Raw genomic sequence first — 24776 nt, 5'->3', positions numbered from 1 at the left:
AGAAAATTGGGAGAGGCATATGAAGAAAAATTAGGCCAAGATACCAACTTACTAGAATGGTTTTGACGTTCATTGCAATTTCAATTTCTTCTTCTATTTTTCTTTCTTGTTCAGGGTCATAAGTGAAGTTTGGGCCTTTGTTACAATGCAATTTCTTTTTTTATTTCATTGCTATTTCTTCTGCTCTTTCTTGTTTTAGGGACAAAACAATCTTGGTCTACACTGCAATATTTTCTAATTTTCTTTCTTGTATTAGGTAAGAAGAATACTCAAACAAATAGGAGTATAAAGTTTGAAGGGTAAGAATTCGGAAACGATTGTAGATGATACACACAAGGTGTGGGATGGGCAATTATACAATTTGGGTTAATAGTTGTTACACACTATTGGAACTATTCGGTTTGCAAGATTATACTTATCTCATAATTAAGTATGTAGCATTGTATTAGATTCATAAGATTGAATCCCACAACTTAATTCTAATCCTAGATGGATAATTATGTGATAATCAGTTAATTTCACAACTTAATCCTAGATGGATTATGTATAATAATTAGTCATGACAACCGAACGTCACATATATGCACCGAAGTAATATGACACGAGTAAAATATTGTTTCACTGAGAAATATTGTGGTTTTATGTATGTAGAATTGCAATAATTATAAGTCGTATATGGTTAGTAAGAAAAAGGGTTGGAAATGAAACAAAATGTGACAAAAATTGCAGCAAAGATGAATTCTTTAGGTCAATTTGGTCAACATCGATAACTGATATGTAGCCAAACATGAGGAACATATGTTATTGAAATTCAAACGATAAACAAGGAGACAAATCTATTGGTAGAACTTGTAGGTCTTGGCTGATAGAATGATGTTCCTTAGCCCTCCAATGGGCGCCAATGTCATTAGCATCAAACCCAATATAATAAACACCTGAACATTCAACATCATACAATTTCAAGAAACTTTCAATTGTTAGTAGAACTATATTACAAGAAGATGACTTACCCAGTTAATAATCCAGGAGAAACTGAACTTCTTGGGCTTCTTCACAATTAGCCAGATGATGCAAGGAAGCTACAAAAATATAAACAAATAAAAGATTCATATACTTATAAGAGAGAGATATTGAGAGTGAGAGTGACTAACAAAGTAAGTAGTTGGAGCCAAAGCAAATCCTCCAAAGAATCCAACCAGTCCACCAAAGAAGGGGAATGTCATACCAATAAACATAGTCAATGCTGCACAGCAAATGGATTCAAAAATGTGTTTTCTTTCACAATACAAAGGTAAACATAATCTAAGAAGATGATGATAATTGATAAATAAGCTGACCAACGTATATGGTACGGGTAGTGAAACGAAGCCAGAAACTAGGCTTCAACTTGATCTCCTTCACCAAATACGTCTCCAACATGTCGAAAACCGGCATTGCATATATCTACCATTCCAACAGTACAAAACATCAACAATATAGACACACAATCTTGAATACACCACAAACTAACCTGGTAGCCTCCGACAACATGTACAAACACAAAGATGTTAGCAGCAGCAATGAGCCATTCTGGCTTGTTGAGCCCAAGCAGGATGTTGTCCTCCACCTCGTTCCCAAAAATGTAGTACCCGATGAATGCAACGGGCAAGTAGCAGAGGGCGACAATAATATATGCAAACACAACTCCCTTCCACATAGGTTTTTTGGAAGGAGATGGGATCGTTGCTTGGATCTCCAACACCACGTTGTGTCCAGCATAGGCGAAGGCTATGTCTCCCAACGCGTTGAAGAAATTGAACACATTGTCCTTCGTGTTCTTGCCCCTTGGCCCGTAGTCCACATGACCATCACTTCCTTTTGCAAGTGCAGCTGTCCAAGCAATGGTAGAGTAGCTACACATACCACAAATGGAACAAATTAATCAACACACTAGTTACAACACACATAAATCAAGAAAGATCGAGCTATGGCAACGTTGAACGTACGTCAGGGACATGACAGCTGCTGCAAGGGAAACAACAGAGATGGAGTTGAAGTTGGGGAGGTGGGAGAGGAAAAAGTGGACAGAGGCGAAGATCAAGATGAAGTAGGTGAGCTTGATCTCCCTGCAGTCGGAGCACAAGGACTCGTACGTCTTCTTCAAGGATTTTCCCCCGGTGACCATGTAGATGATGCACGTGCTGACCTCGACCACCACTTGCTGAGGAACCACGATGTATAGTCCGAGTTTCTCCCCAAATGCGTGCTGGCCTAGCTCGTGGTACCTGTCGAACCTCTTCCCAGGAACCATCTCGTGCATCTCCACCATTTGCCATAGTGTGTAGAGGGTGATGATCCATGATATTATCAACATTGTCACACCAGCTCCCCTGCAGAATCACTCTTCATTTTCCCTTAATGGAACAATATTTTTTACATTGCATATAATTTGAATAATCAAGTCAGATCTTTGTTTTACTGTCAAAGTTATACAAGGAAAACTAAAAATTTCATAGATTCCTCAAGACTATATATCTTTTTAATTATTTGATGAGTGAAAAATCAGTTGTTTTTTTCACCATGACTCTACAACATATTTACAGTCAAATTCCAAAGATCTATTAGTAAAAAAAGGGATATTTTAGAAATGAAATAGTGTACCATCCCATGCTAGACATGGCATATGGAAGACTGAGGACACCAGCTCCAACCATGGCAGTCACATTGTGGAAAGTTGAGTACCACCATTTGGCCGTCCTTGACGACGTGATCGGAAGCCAGTCATCAATCGCCCTCTCCTCCTCCGTTCTCTGGTCACATTCTCCTTCTCTGGCAGCCATCCCTCACACTCAACACAAGAATGGCAAATCAAGATTCTTGAGTAGCAAATCCTCTTTTAAAAATGAACAGATAGCTATGCTGTCAAAATTCAATATGTATTAGTACTCCATTAATAATATATGAATACAAGGAAAGTTGATTCCAGCCCTTTAAATCTCCCAAGATTTTGGAAATTATTCACTGTCTTTGATTCTTTTTTTGGGTTTGGAAAGTTGAATCAAAACCGTGTCAAATTCACCTCACTACCAAAAATAACTGACAACATATGTAACGCCAAGAATGAAAGGGCATCAATGAGTCTCACAAATTAAGGAAACAATATATTTTTATAGTAATGGTTTACCTCAAGAGGAGGAACACAAGGCGTCACAGTGAGCAAATTTCCGATAAACAATTAGGTATAACTACTATAGATAGATAGCCTCTCAATAATTTACATTGTGTATTATTGATCCATAACCAAAAGTCCCACAAACACAAACTAGCCACAACTTTTCTTTCTCCAAAACCAAACCTAGGCAGCTAGTCTATGCTGACTCTGGCTCGGCCGTGGCGAGGTGATGGAGTTGTCCACGGCCAAGCCTTGGGCTCCGAAACAGAAGTAGTTGTTCATCAGCTTCAAGTTGAACGACGGGTGGTTGTGCTTCATTTTAAGGCTGCCCGAGTTGGGGGAGTGAGGTGCATCGCTCCCACTGCGATGATAATGGCTCTTTCCTTTATCAGCTGATAGTGGAGATGACCACGACGACTCAGAGTAGGCACTCGAGGGGGAACCAGCGTATGACTTTGGCAGCAGCTGCAGCACGCCTTGTGATAACCCTGCAGCAAACTTCTTCTTGGTGGATGGACTTGGAAGAGTACCAGCTGGTAAAGAATATTGTGTTCTCTTGTTGTTTGGGAGGGAAGCTTGCTTCGAGAATTGCTGCCTAAGCGAGATAGGACTGTTCTTACTGCCCGAGCTTAACCTAGGCGATCCAAAGGAATAATCGTCTTCCATGTCAGAAGCATCTCCATCCCTGGCCTTCTTCAGCAGCAGGTTCTTGAAACGCTTGGCAGCACTGTTGATGGTGGCCATCTTGTTGTATTTAGAGGAGGTGGATGCAACACGTTCGATTTCACAAGAGTAGCCAAACTCAGAGCTAGTCAAATCACAGCTCGAGGGGCCAATGTCATCCGTTCCAGTGTGCAGAAGTATCTCAGCATCTGGGATTCTGAAAGAAGTCCCGGGACTACCTCCAATGCCATGCCTCCTCAGATGAGAGACAAGAGCATTTCTTGTCGTTTGATCCTTAGAATTCTCAATCCCTCCGGCTGCAATCAGCCGTCTGATCAGAATCTCAGAAGAGGCTGAATGTGGTCGCTGCTTGAGCAGATCCAAGGGCGTGTTCCCATCTGAATCGCGTATGTTGAGGTTGATGTAGCGCATAGACATGAGTAGCTCGACAACTTGGGACTGAAGGTTCTCGATTACTGCCATGTGAAGGGCAGTTCTGCCTTCTTTGTTCTTCACATTGACAACATCTTCCATACTAACAAAGCTCCCGGAAACCAGCTGTTTCATGAGCTCCAGCTGTCGGTCCAGCCTTTTGAAGCCGGGGGCGAGGAAGCCCAACACTGCCATGTGAAGAAACGTGTTCCCGCTGTTGTTTGTCAGAGATGCAGTGCTAGGCCTTGCGCGTGTAAGAAGCTCCACCACTGGCAGATGGCCCCTGTAGGCCGCAATATTTAAGGCCGTGTTGCCTCTGTTGTCCACAGACTCGATCATCGCCTCATACGAGGATATTAAATGCCTAACTACCTGCATTGTAGAACCACCAAACACTTACTCTACATGATAACTTCACAACACACCTCAAACTAAACCATCACTTGAAATAAGCATCTTTGAATTCAATCCACATTAAACTAAACAACAGCAGCATGTAACAGAGAAGCATAAATTATCTGCTAATCATTAAAGAGACACACTAAACCAATAAAGAGAAACAACAACATGAAAATCTCATCAATCTCACCTTAAGCTGCCCTCTCCCAGCGGCAGTATGCAGAAGCGTGGAGCCTCTAACATCCCTAAAACCAAGAACATCGGCGCCATCTCCCAAAAGCTCCACCAACAACCCCACATTGCCGCCCCTAGCCGCAGCATGAACCGACCTATTCACCATCTCCGCCTTAAAACCGGACGATGGCTCGGCCTGCCCCCTCGCGGAGAGAGAGCTATCAAACAAGAGCATGAAGACCTCCGAATTCCCGCTCCTGGCAGCAGCATAGAACATATCAGTGACGCCATACTCTCTCTCCCCAAACACAAGCAGAGGATCCCTCTGCAGCAATTCTTTCACAAAAGGCATATCTCCAGCTGAGGCAGCAGTGTAGAGCAGCCAGCCTCCATAGCCAGCCCTGATGAGAGAATTGTGGCCGTTTCTTTTTTCACACCCGAGGAGGAGCTTTCTAGCGACTTGGGACCTGCACTTGGCAACGTGGGCGAAGGTGGCGTCGTCGTCCCACACGGTCTCGAGGCGCCGGATTCTTGGAAGGGATGTTAGTTTGATGAGAAGATTGGTGTCAATGTAAAGAAGCTCTCTGACTAGATCGTAGTGGCCGTTTGCAGCAGCCAAATCTATTGGAGAAGCGAACCACCATTGATCTCCTGTTGTCTCCCATCTCAAGGGGAAGTATGTTGGATGAGTCATTTGATCAAACAAGTTGCAGTTGAAGCTCGACAAAAGTTTATAGAAATTGATTGTTTTTTGTTGGATTAGCGGAAACTTCTCAATAAAGGGGTGGGAATTCTTGGGATCAGCAAAAGAAAAGCAGAAAATCAATCATCAAGAAATTGAAAATTAGTAGTGAAAGACAAGAAGAGAGGAGGAAGCAGGAGCAGAGTTAATTGTGTGAAGTGATGGGAGGTGAGGCAGAGGAGAAGAAAGGCCACAAATTTGTTAGTTGGTTTGGGTTTTAATTTTTCTGTATTTTTGTGGACAGAGAAAAATGGAAAGCATGAAATTTCCTCGAGTTGAAGATTCCCTCCCTTTCAATTCATCCCGTGAGTGGCCATAGATGTCGAGGCTTCAGTACACAGAGACATTAAAGAGAGAGAGGAGAGAGATTACAACGTTTGTGGTGAGGCGGAGTATTATTTTTCGCTAGGATTTGCAACAGATTCTTCTTTATCGTGTCTCCTAGGTCGTCCTGTAATAATAAGAAAAGATCCGAGTGGTGTAATAAAAAGAAGAGGGACCTATTTTTGAGTACATGAACTTTGTCAAAGTATTATTTTATATTCGTCAATTTTGAAGAAAATCATTTGAGATTCGTCAACTATGAATTAATCTCAATCGAAATACTTTTTACTATTTCTAAGTTTTTTCAGATAAAAATACCCCCAGTGCCTTTAATAGTACATTTTTTTAATAAACTTATCACATATTCATATTTTTTATAAATATATTTACTATATATTTTTGATGAATTTTCTAAATATAATTTGACATTCAATGTTATCACTTAATTTTGTGACATGCAAGAAAAAATTCATCTTCAACTGTTTATAATTAAAGAATTTTAAAATATTTTTGAGGTATGAATACTAGTAAAAATTAATGTCACCGTCAATAGACGATACTTGAATATTGATAAATATCTTTACTATATATTTTTGACAATATATCAATATTCAAATATCGTCTATTGACTGTAACATTAATATTTTACGAGTATCCATATCTCAAAAATATTTTAAAATTCTTTAATTATAAAAAGTTGAAGAAGAAACTTTTCTTGATTGTCACAATATTAAGTGATAATATTGAAAGTCAAATTATATTTAGAAAATTTATAAAAAAAATATATAGTAAAGATATTTATAAAAAATATGAGTATGTGATAAGTTTATAAAAAATATGCACCCTTCAAGGTATTGAGGGTATTTTCGTCCGAAATAACTTGGAAATAGTAAAAAAAATACTTCGATTGAGATTAACCCATAGTAGACGGACCTCAAATGATATTTTCAAAGTTCACGGACCTAAAATGATATTTTAATAAAGTTTGTGGACCGAAAAAAGACGTTCCCTCTAAAAAGAATCACTGGATTCATCTTGTATTCGTGCACACAGCAACTGGTGAAGAAAATTACTTTTGCTTAACGTGTTTTTATGCCTTTTTTGGCAAGGTAGGTAGAATTTTTTTCATTATTAGCATTAATTATGGGGAATTGTACTTGAATATAAGTATTTATAATTACTTTTCGAAAATTTCATAGGAGAAGAATAACAAACGAAAAGTTCCAAGTAATCAAATGTGGACGATTAAATAAGTAGCCGGGTTATTTGAAAATAGACCACATTTCATTACAAAAATGCAAGTCAACAAAAATTAGGCAACAATGGTAGTATAACATTTTTGGGTGATTTGACTCGGCAGATTGTAAATTTGGTTATTTTGTATGTTGTATTTGTAATTATCTTTATGTATAGCTGGCTTAGTTTTACTTTTAGCTTTTAGGAATACAGTGTAAAACAGGCTTTCAAAACTAGAGAATCTTAACTCTAAATAAAAGAGGTAATTTACATTAATATTTATAGTCTTTAATTGTATACATGATATTTAGATTTGTAAATTGTGCATGTTACCTTTAAAAAAATATTCCCTCCACTGCCCACAGTAATTATGTGCGATCGTATTTTTCACGAAGATTTAAAAGTTATTACCCGTTGTTAATATAGCATTTAGCCATTACTTTGAAAATAAGATAGACATCCAAAATAGGATTCACATTTCAAAATTTGGGTTCTTTATTAAGTTTTGGATAAGAAAAATGTTTAATTATTTTGACTATATTATTTTATTAGTAATTCACATTTCAATATGGAAAATATTTTTTAAAAAATTCATATATTAAGACAAAGGATTTCATTCTTAAATTGATGATTTATACACGATGATTTGTTTTATAAAATATTAATAAAAATAAAAACAAGCTATGGGAGAATTACATAAAATACAAAGACAAAAACTAGAAAAAATCTATATAAAATAATTAGATGAAAATTTATTTGAAAAATATATAAGGTTGTATTAAGTTATAGTAAAATTATTTTACAATTACGTATAATGGAGTAATTTAATTATGTAGGTGTGTATATACCATAATTAATTTATAATCTAAATCAATGATTTTTTCCTAAAATGATAATGATAAAAAAATATCCAAAATTATAAAATATGGATATATTAGTCATGAAATTATATCCTAAAATAGAACTAAATTAAAAAAAATGTATTACGTGTCATAATTTATCTTTCTTAATTTTTATTGTATGAGTCTTTTGAGTTTTGAAGTTAGTCAGGAACAAATCATGGCGGTCTTTTCTATAATATTCACAATTATCTAACGCTCAAATTAATTACTTGACTATGTGAAAAGAGATTTGATGTGGATTTTGGGAAGTAATTGCTGATCAAGAATAATCCAAAAAAGTTACTCCCATTGGCAAAGAAAAGAGGTGCACTAATCCAAATCGAAATGAATAAAATGGATGGCTACAATTTAGTGATTTGTTTGTCAACATATGAAGTGGTATAGTATGTTTGGATTTTGGAAGGTTGTAATTTGGGGGTGAGAATCCCATACAAATTTAAGCCAAACAAACAACCCACTGACATCTTCAACTACGCCACATGAAGTTGATGCTTTTGTCTTTGGCTTCAAATTTTCTGCATATAAAAACCTGCTGCAAACATACCACATGTTGAAATATTACACTAGAATGGTGAAAACTAGTAATGAGCAATATTACATTCTTCAATGTTCATTTAAAGCAGGATTGCTGCATAGTGACCAATTGTGCTAACAAATCATCAACTCATTCTTAGTGCGAACTAATATGGGTTAATAATTGATTACAACTCCAACCAGAACACGACAGGTCGATATGTCCGAGTGGTTAAGGAGACAGACTTGAAATCTGTTGGGCTTCGCCCGCGCAGGTTCGAACCCTGCTGTCGACGAAACTTATTTTTTTTATGTATTACGCTCTTAACTTTTTATTTTATGGAGAAACTAATTTAAGGTGATGAAATGAAATTTTAGTTTCATTCATCCACAGCTTAATGAGAAAGGAAGTGCTTGGATTCAAATATGTTGGCTTCTAAATGTCCATGTTTTATTACTATGTTATACTCCCTCCGTCCCACATAATTTGACCCAGTTTTTTCATTTTGGGCCATCCCACATAATTTGACCCATTTCACTTTAACATTTTTGTAGTGGACCCCACATTTCACTAACTCATTCGTACTCACATTTAATTATAAAACTAATATATAAAAGTGGGACTCACATTCCACTAATTTTTTCAACTCACTTTTCATTACATTTCTTAAAACTCGTGCCCGGTCAAAGTGTCCCAAATTATGTGGGATGGAGGGAGTAATAGTCTCTATCGTCCACATGGATATTTTTTTATTGTGTAAGAAGGCCACAATGATATTTTAAACTCGTCACAAAGTTTGTAGATGCCATATTTCAAATTCAAACATCTATATGAAATGTGTAAATCAAAATTCAGAATCCTTGAAGATTTTAACAAATACTAATCCAGTACAGGACATGTGAAAGTCGCTAGTATATTTGACTATTTGGCCAATTTGGATATAAAATTGTAATGCAAAATAGGAAAAAATAAATTGGCTTCGCCCGGACTCGAACCGGAGACCTTCAGTGTGTTAGACTGACGTGATAACCAACTACACCACGAAACCATTTGTTTAATAAGTTTATTTCCAGAAAATTAATTCTAGTACAACTCTTAAAGACAGACCAGTTAGCTCCTAATTATATAAAAAACTTCACCAGATTTAACACCTCTTCTGTAACTTTTGCTTAGTTTAAATAGCAATGCCATCTAATGAAACCACAACACTAATGAAGGTGGAAAAGGTTATCTACACAGTATGTTGTTTACTACGGGGTATTTTATATCTCGCTATTTATTTAATGTTTTGAAATTATGCAGTCTCTCTGTCTAACTCAATTGAAAATATTAGAACGAATTATTGTTTTTAATGCCAACGCGTGCGTCTTTAGATATCTCCTATGATGCACTAGAATCTATAATGGAGTAGACAATTGGCTTCAATAATACTCGAAAATCAAACCTATAACTTTTTTCAAATTTTAAGAATAAAAAAAAGCTTAATATAGTATTATTTTAAATTTAAGTTTAATGTAAATGATTGAAGTAATATTATTTTTTAAATAATATTTACACTAAACTAAGTTTGAGTTTAGTATAAATAACTAGAGACTAAAATAAGTTTGAGTTTAGTATAAATTAGTATTACACCCGTGCTATGACGCATATTATTTATATCAAATTATAAAATATTTTTTGAATATTAAGCAATACCCTTATATGGGTCAAAAATAATTTGAGCAATCTTGACGAACTGACACATTGATCAAGCAAACGCGAAAGAGAAGAAACATAAGCTACTGGCAAATGGATTGACCTCGACCTCGGGTATGATTGTTGGAAATTTATTCGATCTAATGCATACATGTGAATATGTGTTTTTGTTTCGAGTCCTGTTTTTCCTTTTCGTCTTCTTTTTTTTCTTTTGAAATAAGTAAATCGTGCCTGAAATTTGCCTTATCCTTTTCTTTTCTTTTTCTTTATACTTGAGGACAAGTATGTTTTAAGTCTGAGTAGTTTGATAAGGCTCATTTCATGCAGCGGTTTAGGGGTAAAATGTACTCTACTTAATCAGTTTTATCGCTCAAAACAAGTGTTAAATGTGCAGAAATGCCGTTTGACCAAGACAACTAGGTCACACTGATCAAACAAGTACAATAGGTGAAAAAGACCAGATTTCGGGGGAAGTTGATCAAGGGGAGTAATCAAGCAGTTAAGGAGGGGACCACTGGATGTCAGAAGAAGGACACACGAGGCTATGAACTGGATGGTGCACAACATTCTGTTATCAAGGACAACGTTCTAGAAGGGGACACGTGCTGAAATATGAGACGCAAGGAAGGAGCTGAGTCACGATTCTGTTGCTGAAAATCGTCGTCGTTCTAGAAGAAGAGCACGTAGCAATCAATGAGTCACTCACTCTCAGCATAAGCGAATATTCCCTGCCAAGATTGTTATCTAGCTGGAGGTCGTGCCGAGCCTATAAATAGAGGATGTGCCACCACATGAAAAAAGAGCCGATCTTTTACTTGCCGCCTAGTTTAGCTTAGTTCTAGTGTTTAGTTCAGTTCTCTAAAATAGCTTAGTTTAGCTTAGATAAAGTAATGCTTAGTTAGAAAGGGGGATTGAAGAAGCACTACAGAATACTTTTTATCTGTCGGCGTAGTCTTAAGTTTCCCGCTTAGGCTCGTCTCGGTTTTAATTGCTTTCGTAGTTGCCCAAGTATTAGCTTAGTTTAAATTTCGCGTTGTAATGAGTTTAGTTTTAATCAAAGTTCCTTCCGTTTTCATCCTCGCATTTACTGCTTTAATTTCATCTTTGAGCACTTGACCCAGTAGTTAAATTTACCTTGATCAAGCTAGCAAGTTTAATTCTGCCTAGAGTAAAATCAGTAGTTAAAAACTCCCAAGTTAAAGCGTGGCAGCAGCCAACCCCCTGTTCTCTATTCACACTCTTGATACACCAACTTCTCTGTGGGATCGACCATGAACTTGCCGCTTTACTGTTAAAGTAGTGCGAAATTGGGAGTTATAAATTACTTTGGTGGGTAAAACGAGTGAGAGCGAGTTTGCATCGATCAAGTGGAAACGACATTTGCTAACTGATCCAATCGGTTCAGTTATCTTCAATATAACTTGGTCCGTATTCGCTCGACGTTCGAAACCTGCTCGCCAATGATCTCGCCCAACATACAGCAGAGGAGTTCCTTGCCCCAGGGACAGAGGGCGAACAAGAGGAGGAGGCTCTTGGGTTTAGCAGGGAAGAGGATGAACAAGAAGAACGCCGCTTGGCCGCGGAAAGAAAGCGCAAGGGTAAGCACGCGGCCGCTCCCCAGACCAAGAAGTCAAAGAAGACCGCAACGGTCAAATCTGTTGAAGCTCCACACACAGCCCCAACCAAGGTTCCTTTCGCTAAGGAGCAGGTCGGCCCTAGCCCGGCTGGTGAGTCCGAGGATGAAGAAGTAGATGAGCAAGAAGAAGAGCTAAATTACGACCCAGCGGAGGTCTGGGTGACAAAGGGGCTGCTTGAAGCGATGGGGAAGTTTGACGATCCAAAGAGGGCAGCAACTTACAAGGAGCGGAGTGGATTTGGTAAGCTGGCGAAGTCTGGGAAGCAGTACGATCCGGAAGAACTGCGGGAGATTGACTCAGACGAGGAATTCCGCCAATATATTGGTGCTATTGGGTTTGATTGGCTATTGAAACATAGCACTGCGGAGGTGCCGACGGCGTTAGCACGGGAGTTCTTCTCGACATTCCGGCTCAAACCTACCACTGACCTCGATGCTGATTCCATCTCTTTCAGACTCTTCACCGAGGAGCACGAAATGAGTATAAGAGAGTGGTCCGTGCGGATGGGGTTGTTCACCCACGCTGAGGACGATAATGGCATTTGAAACGAGCGCATGGTAGGAGCTCCGAAGTACACCTCCTGTTTCAAGGCACATTCGGCATGAGAATTCGTTACCCACCCCAAGGTGGGAACGTTTAAAACAAGCTATTCCAAGGGCTTCCATATTGAGAACCGCATCCTCCGCTTCGCCCAGACGTTTATAAGTTACAACCTGATGGGGACATCCAACTCTGCCTTGACCACGGCAGACCTCTACTTGGTTCATCGTTGCCGAAAAACATAAAGATCCGACTAAAGGAAAATGAGAAGACTATAGTAGATGAGAGAGATATCCATAGGAGAAGGATGAAAGTATTCAATGTAGTTTCTCTTTTCCGTGTCTCAGCATTACATTAAAGAAAATACTTATAGGAAGATTTAATGTGTTGCACTACTCCACTAAACCAACTGAATAGCAGTTACATATAATGACTATAATTTATGATTTATAATTATGAAGTCTTTATTTTATTATAATATTCATAATGGCAGTTTTGTAAATATCTCCAAAATTCCCTTTTTATATATGTATAGATAAGCTAGACTTTTTCATTTTCTATTTTTTGTTTTAGCCTTATGGTCTCTTATTTTTTAAATTTTTTCAACAAAACAAATTACATGGAAGAACCAAAATTTGGTGCATATTTAAGATGAATAAATTAAAATAATTCAGTAATACTTATAAATAACACTAGCCCTAGCTGAGGAACATTGGAAGAAGAAGAGGTGATATATTGATTTTGAATCTCAGGTAAATTCTTTGAAAGATAATGACACAAATAACTGCAACACAGAGTAGCAGTCACAGGAATTATTACTAGTCTCAACTCTGAAGTCTTAACTAGAATAGAAAGGAAAATGCCATAAAACAAAGCCGGAAATATGAAACTAAAGCGTCGCCATTTCCAAGAGGAAAAAATGCCTTCATCTTCATGCAACAGATGACATGTGAACAATCAGATCGATCACTCTTGAGCTGCAACACCACAACACCATTCATGTTAACAATATGTATCAACAACCAATTCAACTAGCAAGATTAGTAAAGCTTGAATGAAATCTTTACATACCTGTATCCCCATTCATTGTCATACCACGAGACAAGCTTCACAAAGTTCTTGCTCAATGCAATTCCAGCCTTGGCATCAAATATGCTTGATCTGCTGTCACCAACGAAATCAGTGGACACCACATCATCATCTGTGTATCCCAAGATGCCCTTGAGCTTGTTCTCTGACTCCTCCCTGTGAATAACATTAACAACCAACATTAGATAATACTCTCAACCAACTCCAAACTCGCATTGTTCGAAACAATAACTCACTTGATGGCAGCCTTGATCTCATCATAAGTGGCCTCTTTCTCTAGCCTGACAGTGAGGTCAACAACTGAGACATCAACGGTGGGGACTCGGAAGGACATGCCAGTCAACTTTCCGTTAAGAGTTGGAAGCACTTTACCAACAGCCTAAACAAAGACACATCAAATACATCTCTACAATGTTCTATCAAATCAAATGAGTAGATGAGCTTGAGTGAACACAATACCTTGGCAGCTCCAGTGCTGCTGGGGATGATGTTGAATGAGGCAGCTCTTCCACCTCTCCAGTCCTTGCTTGATGGACCATCAACAGTCTTTTGGGTAGCTGAATGAATCAAGTATTGGATCAACAAAACATATTACAACCTAAATGCAATATCAACCTATAATCATAAGCAAACAGGATATATTATCAAGTACCAGTGATGGAGTGGACGGTGGTCATAAGCCCCTCCACAATGCCAAACCTATCGTTGATAACCTTGGCCAATGGAGCAAGGCAATTGGTAGTGCAACTGGCATTGGAAACAATGTCCAACTCGGGTTTGTATTCCTTCTCGTTGACACCCACAACAAACATTGGGGCATCTTTGCTAGGGGCGGAGATAACAACCTTCTTGGCACCACCCTGATCCCCATAAAATTAACAAATACAGCACAATCAATAACTTAAACGCCATGGAACAAATCCGAACCGAATTAAATATTAGGCATCACAGAAAGATCTAATCATTAATTCATTTGACAACGCATAGTAAATTCAGATCTTAAGAAGATACACATATTTTAAGTAAACAAACGATAATGAGAAGAAAGCACGAATGAAAATATAAAGGCTATAAAATTGGTCCAGAAAGAGAATAAAGACCTACCTTCAAGTGAGCAGCAGCCTTGTCCTTGTCAGTGAAGACTCCAGTAGACTCCACGACATACTCGGCACCAGTTTCACCCCATGGGATCTCCTCAGGGTTCCTGCAAACCAACCGCCATGATTAAATAAATTTGGCTATTCGATTCATGTTTTTATAAGTCTTAACATCGTCAACAACATGCAAACAAACTAGTACCTGCATCCGAAGACTCTGACCGACTTCTCGCCGAAGAGAAGGCTCTTCTCGTCTTGCACCTTCACATCGCTGTGCTTCCAGCGGCCGTGCACACTGTCATACTTGAACATATATGTCTGCAGGAAATAAATCAACCATCATTAATCTCAAGGAGAAACAGATCGCGAAATTTACTAGTACTACAATAAATGAGATTTTACCATGTACTCGGTGGTGATAAATGGATCGTTAATAGCGACAAGCTCTACATCGTCCCTCTGGAGAGCTACTCTCGCGACCAAACGGCCGATTCTACCGAATCCTGATCAAACAACATAAAAACAACCAGTATCAACAGATCAGAACAATGCAGATGAAGCTGAAGCGAAACAGAGCGGAAATTGAAAAACTGAGAAATTAATTTAGAATTGAAGCGTAGATCTAGTGATATACCATTGATTCCTATCTTAATCTTGGCCATTTGCTGGTTAGTAAAACGAGAACTGAAAACTTTGCGGTTGAATGATAGAAAAAGAGAGTTGTGAGATTCGTGAGTAGGTAGTGAGGAGAAATGAGCCTTTGAGGCATATTTAAAGGTGTGTTGTAAAACCCGGTTTTGTCAAAACTACTAGTGGTTTTCATTCTTGTCTTGGGGAAAAAGAAATGTTTTGAAAAATAAAAGGGAAAAAGAAATTGAAATCGATGCTCTACTTAATAAAATAAAATATCTCCTCGAATTTTGCTTTAAATCTGGATGAGTACATAGATTTTTCATTTTTGCACCCATAGAATTTCGAAGCTTTGAATTCTTTCTGAATTCTTCTTTTGCTCTTTTTGGAAATTTGAGTATTAGTACTGTTACTACATTTTATTTTATGGTATTGGAGATGTTTTTTTTTTCCAGCAATATAAGAAATACTTCTATTCATATTAAATAAGTTAAGTAAAGAAATAATAAAATAGAAAAATAAAATAGATAAAAAGATGAAGAGAGCAAGTAAGAAAGAAGTATTGTTTTAACTTTTTTGCTAGAAAATAAAATAAAATAGTAAATGACTCTATTACTAAAATGAAGTACTATAGCTATATTTTCAAGCAATTAAAACTGGAGTAGTACTTATTATGGCTGCTATCAAAAGTAAGTATTCATAATCGTTTATAGAATATTAGTAGGAACAATTCAAGACTCCAATTTTGAAATGCCACTTTTCGATACAAGTGCTGAAACATTCTTGCTTTTTTCTTTGCTTCTTTTTAATCATCTGGTTTCGCTACTTTCTTATTTTTTTGAGATATTTATTTGATAAATATAAGTGGAAGAACCGAAGAACAGTAACGGAAAGACAATAAATAGTGGAGTATTGACCAATCATGGTGCATGCATAAGGGCACCCGCAACGCGGCGCGCCACCGTCCCGCGTTCCGTCGCGGAGGAACGGAACGCTCGCGCGACGCGTTGCCGCACATCGTCCCGTCCCGCGACCCGTGCATGCGAGACATGGGAAAGCTATCACGCCACGCGTCGTGGCGACGTGTCACGCCGGCATGCGAGTGAGCGTTGTCACGCTGACGCAATAAATAATTTTTTTTAAAAAAATCGAATTTAAAAAAATACTTTTTATTTATAAAAATTGTTTTTATATTTAAAAACAATTTTTACAAATAAATGAATACAAGAAATTCATAATAGCCCATATATATTTGATGAGCTTGCGAATTTATGAAATCATTATTGGTTGTTTCTCTTTTATAGAGACATCCTTGAATGTTTTATGTTTCACTTTCGATGTGGGACAAAATCATTCTTGGTTGTTTCTCTTTTATAGAGACATCCTTGATTGATTTTGTCTCACGTAAAAAATGAAACATAAAACATTCAAGGATGTCTCTATAAAATTATATTTTAAATTATGTCATTTTTATTTTTTAGTATTTTAATTATATATTTTTTTTAATTTTAAGTTGTATTTTTATTTTATGTTGTAGTGTTATTTTAATTTTAATGAAGTGTGTTTGTTTTAATTGAATTGGGTTGAAAATAAAAATAAAAAATGAAATTGAATTAATAGTAATTTAAGGGACGGTTAAGGGACGGAGCGTTGTAGGTTCCGTCCCTTAGTTAAGGGATGAAGTAAAAAAGTATAATAGACTCTCAAATATTAGTTTAAGGGACGGTGAGAGGACATTACGGTGAGAGGACATTGTAGTGGATACTCTAGCAAATAAAACGTGGTCCACCACATTTTCTGATACCAACTGTCTGAAGTCACTTCTGATTTTTTTTTATTTTATATGTTGAGGTCAAACCAGTATTCAATATCGATATATAACATTAAATCATCAACTAAATAAAGTATTTATATGATATATTAGAAGTTTGATGAAATTTTGGCTCATTGTTCGGTAAAGAAAAATATATGTACATAATTATTAGACAATATTTATATTCAGAGAATAACTTTACCAATCAAAATAAGATTTTTTAGAAAATAAAATAATGTTGAATAAATGTCAACGAGAAAATTTAAACGGCAATTTTGGGAGGCATGAGAGTGGACGTCATAGCTACGATGTATTTCACACTTATTTGTAAAAATAATATTTGTATGTTCAAGGCACAAAACTATGTTTTTAAGGTTCAGTTGCACCGAAAATTGAACATAAATACCAAGTATAACAAACGAAAATTATGTCTTAAATAAAATTAATATAAAAAGTGGCTTCGCCCGGACTTGAACCGGAGACCTTCAGTGTGTTAGACTGACGTGATAACCAACTACACCACGAAACCATTTGTTCAATAAGTTTATTTCCACAAAATTAATTCTAGTACAACTCTTAAAGACAGACCAGTTAGCTCCTGATTATATAAAAAACTTCACCAGATTTAACACCTCTTCTGTAACTTTTGCTTAGTTTAAATAGCAATGCCATCTAATGAAACCACAACACTAATGAAGGTGGAAAAGGTTATCTACTATAGCATATATAATCATTAGAAGCTGGAAAAGGTTATCTACTTTAGCAGAGAATATGATGTTGCATTGCATGCAGTGGCGAAGTCAGAATTTTAGTGTTAGGGGGCGAGTTTTTTTTTTCCATAGCCAAAAACCGATGCAACCTAGGTGAAACTGTACTTACTAATAATATTTATAAGATACTTTTATGGATGCAAAAAACTAGAAGTAATAAATATAAAAAAACAAACATTGTGAAACTAAAATTCAATCTGCGCCTATGGGATTCGAATTCGAACTCTAAACCTAGTGGTAAAAAGGCAAAGTGGTAAAACAACTGCGTTGGTTATTAGTACATGACATTTAGACATATGTATATGGAATATAGTAAACAATGAAATTGATGGGGGACCATGGGCTCCCATGGCCCTCATGTGGCTTCGCCACTGATTGCATGCATTAATTTTCACAACAGCGGATAAGAAATGGCAGCGGTTGCAGAGGGGATCCAACTCACATAGGTAGTTTTTTTGCTGAAACTTCGGAAGTATTAAAGTGAACATGTTATGCTCTTATATCACCTACGATAAATTGGAAAAGTAGGAGAGGTATAGGGGAAAAAATTGATAGTAGCATTGCGAGTGGAGGTCGAGTCTCACATCATTTGAGAGAAACTTAACAAAAATTTAAGGTTCTATTTTTTTTGGATAACTCAAAATGGAAACAGGATGACTAGTTGACTTCTAGTAATTGTGTACAGATGGAGTAGAAAATAAAACTAGCATGAGATATTTTCTAGCCTATATTTACATCACTGATCGCTCTCCAAATGCAGATTCTCGAAGCCGTGAATGGAACTAACTACCTATTCTTATTTCTTCCTGAGTTATAAAGTCACTGCTACTGCTAGGTTATGATTTCCTTTTGCTAGTTATACAAGTGTGAAAAGAGCCACCTATATTCAACGATTGAACCTCTGAACTTGTCTCATTGGTAGTTGTCCGTTATAGATGATCTTCGTAGAAACTCCATCACCAAACTCGAGAAGGCCGAGCTGCTATCGCCTAATAACTCCGAAGGAGAGTTGTACTCCACTACCTTACCTGCAAGAAACAGCACATCATATGTATCTTAGACAATAAAACACAAGGGATTTTAGTTGCATTTTCTTGATCATTTCTTACCTTCACCAAGAACCAAAACGAGGTCGTTGTCCACTACCGTGGGAATCCGGTGGGCCACAGTTATAACGGTGCATCCATTTGTCTCTTCTCTTATTGTCTTCTGCATTAAATTATCCGTTGCTGTATCTACCGATGCTGTGGCCTCATCCAGGACTAGTATTCTTCTCCTCTGCAGCAACACTCTAGCTAAGCATACAAGCTGCCTTTGTCCCACACTCCAGTTTTCTCCATCTTCAGCAACTGCAAAAAATTTAATTTCCATACTTTTTGTCACACAATTAACAAGAAGAATATACCCATTCAAGGCTGCGGAAGAAATGGAACCTGGTGCTTCTAGAAGCCTTTCGTCTTGCTTGACATTTTTAGCAAGGTGACATTTGTGTATAACCTGGGAAAGTTAGAACATTGCAACAGCAATAAGTTAAGAATTCTTTCATTAGAATGCTGGCAAGGGAAACTCGCATGGCTTCTTACCTCCCATATCTCGTGGTCCGTGTGCTCTTCCAGAGGATCAAGATTCATCCTCAACGTTCCTTGAAACAAAGTCGGGTCTTGTGGAATTATACTCAATCTCGATCTCAGATCTTGTAGTCCTAACTTTGAAATGTCGACTCCATCTATCAGAATACGTCCCTGTGAAGGTTCGACCACTCTGAAGAGTGCTTGGATCAGAGTCGACTTGCCACTTCCGGTTCTTCCCACAACACCAATTTTCTTTTTACCTGGGAAGGTGCAGCTGACTCCCTTGAGAACTTTAGGAAGATCGGGGTGGTACTGCACATGGAGATTCTCAACGTTGATCTCTCCATCACGAGGCCAATCCATCTCTGGTCTGTGATCTTCAATGACCAGAGGAGCTTCACTTTGTATGCCAGTGAACTGAAGGATCCTCTCTACGGATATCATTTTGTTTTCTACATTACAGAGGTTCCATATCACCCATGCTTGTAGCACGTTTAAATTCAAACCATATGTAGCTGCTAGTCCAGCCAAGCCTGCAAGCAATAGAGAAAAACTAGATCACTCAGATATTCAACTATGTATTGGCTATTTGGATTAAAAAAAACTGTGTTTACTGCTAGATTATCAAGATATAAAAACATAGAGGATGCGAAGTGCTTACTTGGGTCAATGGCTGATCGTGGAAGGCTGACTAAAATAACGAGGAGGAGAAAAAAGACGAGGTTGAAGAGAAAGTTGATCCGGACGCAGAGCCATTCCATTGTACCAGCGTTGTAAAATGCAACGTGAGAGTAGTTGTCAATAAGATCTACATTTGTCTTCCAAAATCGGCTCTCCTGGTTAAAGCTCCGAATTACTGTTGCTCCAGCTATTGATTCAGAAAAGTGATGAAGAATCGGAGCTTGCTGAATAGGAACCATTCTGGCTAGCTCTCTCGCTGTGCTGATATAGTATGCCTGCACCAAAGAAGCCATTATAATTAGTAGTTGACACACATTGCTTGCTGCTAACTCATTGCATCTATTGACATCTAGTTTGAAATGGAGATTGCACTTAAAAAATGGAAATAGTGCTTGCCTGATACCATATGGAGACAACAAAAACCACGAGGAAGAGGAAGAAGATCTGCCAGGCAACTTGGCACATGAGCGCAACGATGCCTAATAGCTGGATAATCGCAAAGGCCAGTCCAGCTAACCGGTATGGAATATCCGTGTCCACTATGCTTTGATCTGTTGAAGACTGGTAATGTAGATCAACATTTTAGAAACCAACATGTTTGTACTGAAAATGAAAATAGCAGCACTGTGAATCAACTTACTCGATTCAGGATTCGGCTTGAAGGGGTGGAGTCGAAGAACGACAACGGTGCACGAAACACCGATTTCATCATTCGAACGAAAAGACACTGAGAGGTCTCTATGGCAATAGTTGACAAGAGAAATGCTCTTCCCAAAACAAACAAGGAGCTTGCACCAGAGAGCAAAGCAAACATATTAATCAACTGTTGTTTTGTAACGATTTCTTCTCTATCTGACGCCCACGCAATCCAGTAGTTGCTAGCCATTTGCAACAACTGGAAAAGCACATGACATAACAGGGTGATTGGAACAAGAGCTCCTTTATATGCAGCTGTCACAAAGGCTGCATATGCGTGCCATTTTACTCTCCCACTCTCTGCTTCTTCGTACAGACACATCTTTGAAACCGGGTTGCTTCTACTAAGGTCGATAAATTTTACTTCACAAGCTTCTATGCTGTTAGACTGGCGGTGCTTCATTGGGGGGTTCGACTTGGAAGGGTTCACTTGATCTAAAGATTTGTGGTGGGCTGCCATTTGTTTCATCAGTTCCCCATCAGGATTCAAAACTAAATCATGGTACTTTCCTGATTCCACAATTCTTCCATCTTTCATGACCTGTTAAAAATGTAAAAACTAAGATGAGAATCTAGTTTTGCTAATTACCATTACAACTATATATACCTCTCTCATAATGAATCTGGTAATATACAAATCACTCTTGGTTTAGGCTATGAATCTGTAAAAAAAACATACCAATACTAGGTCAGAGGAATCTAAAAACTCCAACTGATGAGTAACATAGACTACGGTCTTGTCGTGCAAGAGTTGCATTAGACATTTCTGCATATATAAATCAACGAAGGAACTTAGTCCGCATGAAAGGAATGTGTTCACTGATGGGATGAAGATAAGTAAAAATCACATACCTTGAACATATGAGCCCCAGTATGTGCATCGACAGCGCTAAAAGGATCATCGAGCAGATATATATCCGAGTTGCTATACAACGCCCTTGCCATTTGAATTCTTTGTTTCTGACCTCCGCTCAAGTTCAACCCCCTCTCACCCACGACACATAAATCTCCATCAGCCCACATCTCAATATCATGGTTCAACGCACATGCTTCCACCACATTTTCATAGAAAGATCTATCCATATCCTTACCAAACAGTACGTTGTCTCTAACAGTACCGGTTTGTATCCAAGCACTTTGAAGCACGAAAGCCTTTGAGCCATAAGTTTCGATACTTGGCCCAGATACTCTAGGTATTTCACCGAGTATACTACAGAGAAAACTCGTCTTACCAGAGCCCACTGAACCGCAAACAGCCACCTTGCTCCCCTTCATGATTCTAAGCTTCTTTGTTATCTTGATGGTTGGTTTTTTTGCATCTCTATCCTGCCATGCAAATTCGGCAGCTTCAATCTCGATGGCAACACCTGGTGCACCTGAAGTATGACTATGCATCAATCTCTTCGAATCTTCCTCCCTTATGAAACTTTGCACCCGATCAATTGAGACTTTAGTCTGAGCCACCATCGAAATAAGCTCTGGCAGATTGTAGATAGGTTCTTGAAGAATTCGGAAAGTGGCTAAAGCTGAGAGAACTGTGGCTGATGTTAATGGCGTCCCCAACAAGACACACACCCCAAAGGTGACAACTGAAACCAATGTTGGCGAAGCCCAGAAAAGAAAAGTCACAGCTGAGCTTGTGTAGAGGTACCTTTTCAAGAAACCTCTTTCTGTTTCCCTGAGATGGAATAGCTTTTTCAGAAAAGTCGGTTCCCATGAATGCAGCTTCAGGACTCTCATGCTCTTCAGGGACTCTGAAGTAGCTTTTATCCGCGAATCCCTGGCTTCCATTATCTTTGTATGGAGTTTCTCTTGCACTTTGGCAAGCGGCGTGTTGCTTATCATCACAAATATGGTGGTGAAAAAAGCAGCAAGAGCGGGAGCTGCCCCTAAATTATTGTACAAGATGCCCAGGGCAAAGGTGACCTGAAACGGGAGCAGCCAAATGCCATGGAAGTGCCAACAGAACTCTGCAATCCTCTCAACATCAACGTTGACGTAATTAATGATCTTACCACTTCTCGTACCACCATACTTCAAGGCCAGAGTTTTCTTATATATCAATGCCATCAGACCTGCCCTGACCCTGATGCCAAGCCGACGAGCACCAAAGTACCACTGCCTTTGAGATAGTGACTCCACATTCTTCGCAAAGAAGAAGATCAGTGCAAGAATCAAACCATGATGCCATTTCAAATTTTCATCGTTTGATGACATAAAGTTTACGAATGTTGTAATTAGGAGTGGACCGATATAAGAAGCAATTGTATTGACTCCTAAAAAACCATCAGCAAAACACCAGATTAGGGAAAAATAAAAATAGAAAGTCATGTTCAAAATAAAATTAATTATCATGTCAACATTACAAAAAAAGTTCGACAAGCCACACAAACCTATTAACAAGAGTATATGACACTTCATCAAGGACAATCAAAGTTATGCATAAAAATCAATATCAAAATCATAGCTTAGGACATAACCACTAAATATTTCATTATAAATTATCAACCAGTTTGAAAAAAGGCAGAAGAATACCAAAAAATAAAAATCATTGCTAGGACATAAACATAAGTAGTGCTAATTATTTCATTTTAAAGTATCAAAGAGTTTGGATTGTAGGCAGAAGAATACCTGCAAAAACCGCATTTATGGCGAGGGGCGTCTTGATCGAGTAGAGTATGGCATTCGACAGGGAGGGCATGCTAGTCTTCTGCTTCCTGGAAAACTCCTCGAGCAAACAAGAAGCCTCATCTGCAGTTTCTGATTGAGGAATTGGTGGTACATCTTCTGTTTGGAGCTTCTCACAACGGCCCTTGTGAAAGAGAGGATTAAGCCACCTGAATGTGAGGAGACTCCAAATCCCAGCATTGGAAAAAGGATCACTCTCACATCCTGACTCGCTCTCCAGCTCTGAAAGCAAAGGTCTCGTTGCATCGCTCTTTTTCTTGACAGTATTGTTAAGTAGAGCATTCAAACACATCAGCAATGACAACGGCATAGCAGCAAAATCAACCGTGTTGGCTTTTGGGACAAACTTAGGCTCATTTATGTGTCTAAAATGACGGAGACAGCAAAAGGAGACTGCAACCGAAGAGCAAATGCTCGAAACGACCCACCACAGAATGAGAAGTAAAGGCCACCTCTTCTTTCCTATGCTCACAGAATAAACAGCCAACATGCATGCACAACCCCAAGCTATAGCAGAGAAGATGTCATCAATAGGGAAATTCACTGACTCCCAAAACTCACGAAGCAAGTAGATGATGTAGGAAACTCCTACTACACAGCTCAATAGAACATTAACTTTGGCAGAGAGTGAAGACCTCTCTCTACGCACAAAATGTTCATCAGCACCAGCTTCTTTTCTTTTCCCGGATGAATCCCACAAAATCCATACCAAAAACAGCAGGCAAAATGCCACATCCACCAACTTCAGATTAACATCCATTAACAAAAAGGAATTCATCAACAAGTTTCTCCACCACAACAATCAAAAACCTGAAACAATAGCAAAAATTGCATTCATAAATACAAAAAACAAAAAAATGTTAGAAAGAGAGTTACAAAGAGTAGAGCAACTAAAATTCCATTAAGCACAAGTGGAGTAGTTGTGAAATTAAACCAAATACTCATATCAAATAGGGTACATACTATAATGGTGAAATGTATATCCAAAACTGGTGCAAATGTGAAGAAAGCACGTGGGAAGTTCAAGGTTGGTGAAACAGTGGTATGGAATCCAAGCTTTTAGAGATGGTGGGACAAATAGGCTGCTGCTTTCTGCCTCTATTCTTACATAGGATTATTATATATCACATGAAATGAAATTGGTGAAATTTGAAATGTTGAACATATACAATCACATCAGGAATCTTGAGTAAGTTTGGGGACTATCACTTTCTTTAACCTGTGATTTCTTTTCTTTTTTCCCCCTGCAAATAAGGCGAAAAAATAATGGGACCAGAATCCCAACACTGTGCCCAGTTTGAATTTTGCTTTTTATTTAATGTGGCCACTCTG

The 24776-nt window shown here is 38.1% G+C and overlaps 4 protein-coding genes and 3 non-coding genes across 7 annotated transcripts; 1 reads left to right on the top strand and 6 right to left on the bottom strand.

Annotated features, from left to right (window-relative positions):
• Nucleotides 1–714: 714 nt before the first annotated feature.
• LOC121794532 (lysine histidine transporter 1-like) lies at nt 715–3302 on the bottom strand. Its single transcript, XM_042192729.1, has 8 exons — nt 3164–3302; nt 2641–2827; nt 1986–2369; nt 1511–1892; nt 1338–1443; nt 1152–1243; nt 1011–1079; nt 715–935 (listed from the first exon to the last, which is right to left on the bottom strand). Exons 2-8 carry the CDS (start codon nt 2817–2819, stop codon nt 837–839), a joined length of 1311 nt encoding a protein of 436 aa, XP_042048663.1. The 5' UTR covers nt 2820–2827; nt 3164–3302; the 3' UTR covers nt 715–836.
• Nucleotides 3128–5995, bottom strand: LOC121794531. The gene is made up of 2 exons (XM_042192728.1): nt 4836–5995; nt 3128–4618 (listed from the first exon to the last, which is right to left on the bottom strand). Exons 1-2 carry the CDS (start codon nt 5511–5513, stop codon nt 3335–3337), a joined length of 1962 nt encoding a protein of 653 aa, XP_042048662.1. The 5' UTR covers nt 5514–5995; the 3' UTR covers nt 3128–3334.
• A 2755-nt stretch (nt 5996–8750) lies between these two features.
• Nucleotides 8751–8832, top strand: TRNAS-UGA. Its single transcript has one exon. It is a non-coding gene; the product is annotated as a tRNA-Ser (tRNA).
• A 679-nt stretch (nt 8833–9511) lies between these two features.
• Nucleotides 9512–9585, bottom strand: TRNAV-AAC. Its single transcript has one exon. It is a non-coding gene; the product is annotated as a tRNA-Val (tRNA).
• A 3536-nt stretch (nt 9586–13121) lies between these two features.
• On the bottom strand, nt 13122–15354 carry LOC121794530 (glyceraldehyde-3-phosphate dehydrogenase, cytosolic-like). The gene is made up of 9 exons (XM_042192726.1): nt 15230–15354; nt 14998–15098; nt 14798–14913; nt 14603–14702; nt 14151–14358; nt 13958–14055; nt 13735–13877; nt 13481–13654; nt 13122–13386 (listed from the first exon to the last, which is right to left on the bottom strand). The coding sequence occupies exons 1-9, from the start codon at nt 15255–15257 to the stop codon at nt 13341–13343; spliced, it is 1014 nt and encodes a 337-aa protein (XP_042048660.1). The 5' UTR covers nt 15258–15354; the 3' UTR covers nt 13122–13340.
• A 2139-nt stretch (nt 15355–17493) lies between these two features.
• TRNAV-AAC lies at nt 17494–17567 on the bottom strand. The gene has a single exon. It is a non-coding gene; the product is annotated as a tRNA-Val (tRNA).
• Nucleotides 17568–18408: 841 nt separating this feature from the next.
• LOC121794529 (putative ABC transporter C family member 15) lies at nt 18409–24621 on the bottom strand. The gene is made up of 11 exons (XM_042192725.1): nt 24408–24621; nt 23388–24254; nt 21609–23032; nt 21436–21522; nt 20701–21297; nt 20457–20621; nt 20041–20335; nt 19392–19912; nt 19242–19305; nt 18918–19157; nt 18409–18836 (listed from the first exon to the last, which is right to left on the bottom strand). The coding sequence occupies exons 2-11, from the start codon at nt 24220–24222 to the stop codon at nt 18721–18723; spliced, it is 4344 nt and encodes a 1447-aa protein (XP_042048659.1). The 5' UTR covers nt 24223–24254; nt 24408–24621; the 3' UTR covers nt 18409–18720.
• Nucleotides 24622–24776: the final 155 nt, after the last annotated feature.

This window comes from Salvia splendens, chromosome 3 (assembly GCF_004379255.2).
Source record: "Salvia splendens isolate huo1 chromosome 3, SspV2, whole genome shotgun sequence".
Taxonomy (NCBI): domain Eukaryota; kingdom Viridiplantae; phylum Streptophyta; class Magnoliopsida; order Lamiales; family Lamiaceae; genus Salvia; species Salvia splendens.
This window is presented reverse-complemented; position numbering and strand designations above follow the sequence as displayed.

What these genes read in the sequence shown, in the direction of transcription:
- LOC121794532 (XM_042192729.1), bottom strand. Translation starts at nt 2,819, where the DNA reads ATGGCTGCCAGAGAAGGAGAATGTGACCAGAGAACGGAGGAGGAGAGG. An exon ending in GCAGCTGTCATGTCCCTGAC is followed by an intron (nt 1,893 to 1,985) that starts GTACGTTCAACG and finishes TGGTATGTGTAG; the next exon opens with CTACTCTACCATTGCTTGGA. An exon ending in TACCCGTACCATATACGTTG is followed by an intron (nt 1,244 to 1,337) that starts GTCAGCTTATTT and finishes TTTGCTGTGCAG; the next exon opens with CATTGACTATGTTTATTGGT.
- LOC121794529 (XM_042192725.1), bottom strand. Translation starts at nt 24,222, where the DNA reads ATGAATTCCTTTTTGTTAATGGATGTTAATCTGAAGTTGGTGGATGTG. An exon ending in CTGGGGCTCATATGTTCAAG is followed by an intron (nt 21,523 to 21,608) that starts GTATGTGATTTT and finishes TTATATATGCAG; the next exon opens with AAATGTCTAATGCAACTCTT. An exon ending in TTGTCTCCATATGGTATCAG is followed by an intron (nt 20,336 to 20,456) that starts GCAAGCACTATT and finishes TCTTTGGTGCAG; the next exon opens with GCATACTATATCAGCACAGC.
- LOC121794530 (XM_042192726.1), bottom strand. Translation starts at nt 15,257, where the DNA reads ATGGCCAAGATTAAGATAGGAATCAATG. An exon ending in GTCAGAGTCTTCGGATGCAG is followed by an intron (nt 14,703 to 14,797) that starts GTACTAGTTTGT and finishes GTTGGTTTGCAG; the next exon opens with GAACCCTGAGGAGATCCCAT. An exon ending in GCAGCACTGGAGCTGCCAAG is followed by an intron (nt 13,878 to 13,957) that starts GTATTGTGTTCA and finishes GTCTTTGTTTAG; the next exon opens with GCTGTTGGTAAAGTGCTTCC.
- LOC121794531 (XM_042192728.1), bottom strand. Translation starts at nt 5,513, where the DNA reads ATGACTCATCCAACATACTTCCCCTTGAGATGGGAGACAACAGGAGAT. An exon ending in CTGGGAGAGGGCAGCTTAAG is followed by an intron (nt 4,619 to 4,835) that starts GTGAGATTGATG and finishes TCTACAATGCAG; the next exon opens with GTAGTTAGGCATTTAATATC.